This window comes from Agrilus planipennis, unplaced genomic scaffold (assembly GCF_000699045.2).
Source record: "Agrilus planipennis isolate EAB-ADULT unplaced genomic scaffold, Apla_2.0 scaffold94, whole genome shotgun sequence".
Lineage (NCBI taxonomy): Eukaryota > Metazoa > Arthropoda > Insecta > Coleoptera > Buprestidae > Agrilus > Agrilus planipennis.
This window is the reverse complement of record NW_020439120.1, coordinates 326737-334094: the sequence shown is the minus strand read 5'-3', so window position 1 is coordinate 334094 and position 7358 is coordinate 326737. Positions and strand designations below refer to the sequence as shown.

Here is a 7358-nt window from a genome sequence, read left to right as displayed (position 1 = left end):
CTCCCAACTTCGGGCACTGCAAAATATAAATGCTATAATTCGTAGTTTCAGCAAATTACTAATCACCATGAACTTTCTGTTTCACCTAATCGTCATTTGCAAAAAGAAACAAACAACATTTTCAAGGAAAAGAAATCATCATCTTCTACAAAGGTAGGACAAAAGAATTAGCAATTTATTTTTAATGATTGTAACTTGATAAGGGAAATAATAAAATTCTACACTAATTTATAGGTCGAAAACGAATGTTCAAGTCGGAAAAATGTTAGTTAATGTTTTACACTTTAATTATGACTATTGAATATTAAATAAGGTCCGTATCTAGGTCGATAATCAAAATTTTATGGGATGAGAACTATGAAACCAATTGGATCTAGGACCCTAAGTATGTCCCTGATAATGACGTCATGTACGAACGACGGCGAACGAACTATTAAATAAAAAATAGCACATCAGTAATAGTTTTTTTATTGTGCAAATATTGTTATTATATTCATAATACTTAATTATATCAAAACATTTTATTAACCTAAAATACTGATCAAAAATATGCCTAATTAATGTAGGCAGATGCCTCTTAAAATGAAAAATAAATAACTTTAAAATTCTAAGTCTAACAGTGAACATAAACTATCTAAAACTAGTATTTATTGCTAACCTAAAACAAATACGTAAATATAGGTACCAATCTACCAACGAATACAATTCGTAGCTAGGTTCATCTACATATTATATCGAATACTTTAGAAGAAAAAAATATATTTTTCGTTCTGTGTACTAATTAAATAATAATAATAATAATGTATACTTCAACATCAAACATTAAAATGAGCAAATACAATACGTTGTTCGTTCTTTCTTTCTGCTTTTAAACTTCTTTCCATTGAACAATCACTCGTTGAGAATCAGGTGCCATTCCAAATGGTTTCATTCCGTCACTAGTGATGTATTGGTTAACTTGGTAATCCAACAATGTTTTATATTGATAGATGTCTCTACCCAGTTGCTGAAAAATTAATATAAATAGATACATATAGACTCCAATTCCGTGTATCATTTACCTGTGTTAGAGGACTAGTGTTGCTAGTGAAAACACCCACGAAACCTTTTGTCTTCGCAATTCGTATAACCTGCTCTTCCATAAACTGCATAACACCAACATTTTCTTTGGTTGTAAGTTCAGAATTCGTAGCCATCATGAACGAATGTAGAATTGTACCAACGCCCTTCGGGAGTATCGAATCTCGTATTGGTCCTTCCAGGAATTCCAAGAATTCAAATATTATTGTCAGCTTAGAATGAATTTCTACTTCGGGTTCATCTCTGGCATCGAAATTGAGAGCCACTCCGACAATTTTTCCAGAATTCGTTTTTGTAACGAAACTCAATTCTTTTTCCACCAACGGTGCCCATATTTTCCCTATCAACTCGTCATAATCTCTTTCAGAAATGTCAGGCATCAGCCATTGCTCCAGGTCAGCTTTTTGGAAGAAACTTGTAGTGATCATTCTGAAATCATTAAGAGCGATCGGTAATAGATGCTGCAGTAATTTAAAAAATATTTAAAAAACCTTACTGAATAACTTCTTTTTTATGTTCGTCTTTTAAATATTCAAAGGAGTAGCAAGGAGGTTGAGTGGTAACTCCGGCGTAACTCTGACTACAGCCCGTCATTCTGTCCAATACTTCTCCAAGATCCATTGAAGCTATGAAGTCTCCAATGCCTGAGAACAAGGTGGTCATATTCTCATATCGAATAAAACACATTGGTTTATAGGTTCACAAGCATAACGCAGATAACACAATCACCTAAACAACTATATGGGTACTCGTCTAAAGCGAATCCATAAATAAAACAATTTCTTTGCAGCTAATACGTTTGGAGAAGTAGGAAATATATCGGGGCTATATAACATACAGCAAGTTCAAAATTTCGATTTTTAAGGCTTGTAAACGACGATTTATTTTCATCATAAGGTCGTCAGTCCTAGGACTGGTTGGACACGCACCTCCACTCTTTCCTATCCTGAAATAATGTTCGCATTTCCCTAAAACTAGAACAACCCATATCCTTAACTATTTGCGAACAGTAATCTAATCTAAATTTACCTCTACCCCTCCTAACTCCTGTTTGTGCCTGTAATATGCCTCTGACAAGACCTTCATGCCTGAGAAGGTGTCCTGCCAACCTATTTCGCCTATTTCTTATTGACTTCCTTAGAGTCCTCTGTTCTCCTATTCTTTCTAATACCTCTTCATTTCTAACCTTCTCTATCCACGGTATCCTCATCGTTGGCCTGTAACACCACATTTCGAATGCTATTAATTTTTTTTTTCCGCCACACCCGCTGTCCATATTTCGTATCCGTACAGCGCCGCGCTCCAAACATACACCTTTGGCAACCTTTTTCGGATTTATAAATTAACCGTTCGCGAGCATAGAACTGACTTCTTTTTACTGAAGGCGACTCGACCCTGCGGTATCCTCTGCTTTATAGATATCCCTAGTACTCCTTCCGTCCTGTTTTATTTGACTTCCTAAATACTTAAAATCGGCCACATCTTCTAATTTTTCATCTCCTATCTGTATATTCGCTCTTTTTTATTTTACCTTTTTTATTTTTAACATTGCCTACAGAGTAATTAGGTTTATAAGCCAATGTTTGGTAAGTATGAAAAAACTTTATTATTAAATATAGAACCTTCATAATTAATTGTAGGTACCTTTTGTATTTTTCGTTTTTATTTGCATTAATAGTATTAGTTAGTTTTTGTTGTTTCTTATATACCTACCTATTAATTGGTTTATTATTGAAGGATTATTTTCACAATAGATTTAATGAACTAGGATTAATTTTAAACTAACAAGATGATGGTATTAACTTCCTCCTTTAGGATTTATTTTAACTAAATACCACCCACAAATATTTGTAGTGTCTGTTTAAGTAACTCACGCTGATATCAGCATTATTTACAATACTAAATAGCCAATGTTGTAGCGAAACGTATGTTACAAAATAAAAGTTTCTCATAACAATTGTTTCTTCAAATATTACTTTTTTAGGTAGCTTTGCCCTTTGCACTTAAAATAACAATGTTTGATAAATTAATTATTATAAGCACTTGTAATAAATGCACTTTTTATAAAGTTTGTGAAAATTCGTGTGCTCTTTATTTACTCTACTTTTTAAAAGTACTTTAGTGGAAGAGTGGAGGTCTAATTTCCGATAACGAAAAGAAATTTATTAGAAAAAAAGCACTTACTTATGTGGTATCCCTTTTCGTTCAAGCTCATAATTGTGAATATCGAGTTGAGGGAATTTCCTCCAATATCATAAAAGTTAGCTTCGATAGAGATAGCAGAACGAGCCGATCTGTTTAATACGACCGCAACAGTTTCAAAAAGAATTCTCGCTGCCTCCATTTGGTTATCGGCCACGCCGGTGAAGTCAATATCCACTTGGAAATTGACGGATCCTAAAAAGAAACTCTTATTTAATTCGATCGGCTATCTATGAAATGGTGAACGTAACCCAAATTGGAAAAGAAAAAAAAATTAATTGACATTAAGTAAAAAAAAACAATTTATACAGGGTGTAACAGAAATAAGTATCGAGCTTACAGGAGCTGGTAGAGTACTGTAAAACATGAAAATTAAATAAATGCTTGTATCACCGTTTTCGAGACAAACGTAGTTAAAGTACAGATAAATTTAATTCCGGCCCTGGTATATGAATACAACAACGCAACGTCGCGTTCAATCAGCTGGGAATTAGTCCTTTTTTTTCTTATGGATTGTTTGTTATTTGACAGATTAGATTAAGTGTGGTTCACAATGTTACGGCCCACCTGTAAAAGTTGTTTATCAATCGCTCATTCTCAATAGGTCAGTGTTGTCCCTGTTGTTACAATGGTGTTTAATACGACAGAAGTTTGTGATATGATCCTGATGTATGGCGAATACGAACAAAACAATAATGCAACAGTTATCGACATTCTCAGCTAAGAGTTCCGCATCCGCGAACGATTTTAAATACGATACAGAGATTGCAAGAAACCGGCATTGTACACCCTACATATGAGGGTTGTGGGCACTGACGTCCTAACTAAAAGACAAAATCCTGGGGTTTATAGGAGACAACTCTCAAAGTAGTACACGGGGAATACCAGGAAACATTGGCTCCTTTTAAATAACAGTGTGACGAATTTTAAAAAAGCAGTTGCTGCATCCTTATCATTTGCAGCGAGCCTTATTTGAAACTGATTTTCAGCTTCGTGGTTTCGACAGAGAAGTGCTGCAGAGCGTAACTGTTGTTATAGGATATTGTTTACAGACAAGTTTGCTATACGCGGGACGGAATTTTGAATTTTCACAATAATCGCCTGTGTTGCCAATTCACGCACAGGATAGGCCTCGGATTGTTGCGATTTTCTTAAAAAAAATTTTTGCTCTTAACCAAACTGCTGGATCCTCTGTGCGATTGTTTACTGCATCTAGTTTACACCCTTCAAAGTTCGGCACTTATTTTTGTTACACCCTGTAGATATCATGGTTTTGAATTGTATGTTAAATACTTACTGACACAAAACCGCGACTTTTTTAGGTATTCATATTTTAGTTATGCAACATACCATAAGTATAGAACTTTTAGATATTTAGTTCAATTCTTCAAACTTTTTTCAAATTAACTGCATCTCCACATTTTAGGAATCAATTGTATCAGGGAAATTGACCCAACTAACAAAATTAAATTCGTTTTTATTGAAACGTTTCATGTCGAAGGAAGCTTTTAAGAAAATTAATAATGTCTCATGAAAATATGGAAATTGTTTATTAACATTAAGCATATCCAACTAAATTTCAACCATCAAAATAAAAAGAATAACACTTTAGAGGAATGATTCATAAGGAATGCCTCATAAATGATCGTAATTAGTGTATTTATAAGTAACATACTATTTTGTTAGTTTTGTGTTTATTACGGGATTTATTAATTGTTAACAGGAAGAGATGCTCATCTAATTTTCGAAATGCAATTGATATGTTACAATAAAAACGTTAGTCGGGTATATTTATCAAGAAGAGTAAAGATGAACTCCTGACGGATTATAAGGAACCATAACAACACCATCATTGTAATTTCTTCTGAGTTTCTTACAATCTTATTCTTTTATCCCTTAACCACACTGCATTACTCATAATGCGATTCTTTATTGCATTTAGTTAATACTATCAAAGCTTGCTAGTTATTTCAGAAACAGGGGCGGCCTTAGTCATTGGAAGGTTCCGGGCGGGTAAATTTTTGCGAGGCCCTCGTCTTTGTGGAATTAATTTTAATGATAATACTTGAAAAATGAAAAGTGATTCATAAATAAGTTTACAGTTTTAAAATTATATATCGAAAATTAAAAAAAAATGATAAAGACAAAGATAGCAAATTTGCGGCTTCCTTTAAGACTATTAAGAAATTCAAATAAACATTAGTAGTACGTACTATTACTACCTAATATTTTTCTAATTAGATTGTTGCGCGGGTGTGCGAGGCCCCTGCAAGAGCAAGGCCCCGGGTGGTTGCCCTGTTCGCCACCCCCAAAGGCCGCCCCTGTTCAGAAACACCCTGCATAAACATACTTAAGATTAGGCTAAAACCAGATCCAATCTAGGGTTGGGAGAGAGTGCGAAATTGATAATGCAACAATAGAAGTGACCACAATAAACTGATTTTGTGGTAATTAGGGTGAGTCTTGTTTATTTATTCATAGAGCCATTCCGTTGAAACGTACGATAAGGAAAGTAAAATACTATAAAATTGAACTTTTTCGGACTTTTAGGAAAATTCGAAAAAGATGTTTTTGTTTTCAAATGAGTGGGGCAATGGAACCCTAACGTGTCAACATTTGTCTAGTTAACGAAAATGTACTTTTATGGTTTTTAGGATTTAAAAAGAAGTAGGTAGTTATTTAACGGTGAATGTGTACTGTAAACACATGTATCTACCTGTCGAAATATTTATAATGTTGACCCTTACTATCTCCTCATCATCTACAATACATTGAACAATAAAAAAAGTGTGGTATAAAACGGAATTAACAATAAATTCATTACTATACTTACGTATTTCCTTCTATTTTGTTAGTTGGAGTTTCATTCCAATATGAAAAAAAACTTTATGAACCATAAAAGTTACTATCAGTCACGTTCAGCTCAATTTTTAATAGTATAAATAGGTACATATGGGGTAGACAATAACGTTACCAGTAAACTTGTGTGAAAATTTTATGGCAGTAAAGGTGTAAAATTTATATTTTATTATTTTTTTAAATTCTCACCAACACGTGCTAATACATTTTACGTCTTTTTTTATGTTCCTTTATAAACGTTCTTAAAGGCAGGTTGCGGTAGAAAGGATTTACAGAAACTACCACAAAAAATACAATAAAACCCAAAAGCACTGGCTTTATATTACCTAAATATGGCGTTTGAAAATATTGCAGGATAAATATTTTAAACATTCATTAATTTTCGTCCTTCATAGATTATTGCGTGTGGATAGAGTTTCCGACATACAGAAAGTTTCGTATTCATGGAGAAGAATGTGGGGCGCGGGAAGTCTATCAGTGTGGTTTCGGGAGGTATACTTCGTTTACTTTCTCTAGCGATGTGCCCCTTCCAATGTCTTGGATGCGCGCTGGCAAAATCGTAGGTAGGGAGAAATAAGCTCATTATACTCTCGACTCTTGTTCATTAAAAATACTTTTTCATACAGTACCTGTCGAAAGTTTTGTTTAATCATGAATAGTAGTGCGAGTCGAAAACAAACGTTAAAGCCTTTAATATGTCTTCAAATATAAATAAATATCCCGTTGATATTTTCAGTAGTAAATGGTACCAATAACAGCACATTTGAGCAATGCAATTGTAGTGGATAAAATGGTCAATTTTTCCGTGCAGTACTGTACGGATTATATTATACGCTCCTCACCGGTTAAGAGTTTGGCCAAGAGTTGTCTCCTTTCTTTTCTGGCCTAGTGCTGTTCTTTTCTACTTTGCGCCGGTCAAGCTAAAGGTCACATCGCTAGGGAAACTAAACGAAGTATAGAGAGCAAGCTGCGGAGAGGCAGAGGGCCTCTTGTCGCTATACCTCTGTAGTTACTCGAGCATGCGCACTACAGAATCTCAATTTTCGTTACTTACATATCTGGCATACCTCCTTCCATTGCTAGAGAGCATCGACGTTTACTAATGGACATGCCTTAGCGGTCAGAATTGTGGTACAACAAAAGAAAGAGATGGAACGAAGTTTCGGACAATATCCATCTCTCTCACGATAGTGCGTAAGCGTGTCATGAAAGAGATA

General features: G+C 34.4%; 1 protein-coding gene across 2 annotated transcripts in view; it reads right to left on the bottom strand.

Moving 5' to 3' along the window:
* Positions 1 to 452: 452 nt before the first annotated feature.
* The window catches only part of LOC108741169 (mycosubtilin synthase subunit C), an 87435-nt gene continuing 80529 nt past the window's right edge, over positions 453 to 7358 (bottom strand). For both annotated transcript variants that reach the window (XM_025977713.1, XM_025977714.1), the window contains 4 exons: positions 3265 to 3477; positions 1577 to 1724; positions 1062 to 1509; positions 453 to 1006 (listed from right to left, as the gene is read on the bottom strand). In XM_025977713.1, the coding sequence (XP_025833498.1) occupies positions 869 to 1006; positions 1062 to 1509; positions 1577 to 1724; positions 3265 to 3477 (947 nt within the window). In that variant the 3' untranslated portion in view covers positions 453 to 868. The remainder of the gene's footprint in view (positions 1007 to 1061; positions 1510 to 1576; positions 1725 to 3264; positions 3478 to 7358) is intronic.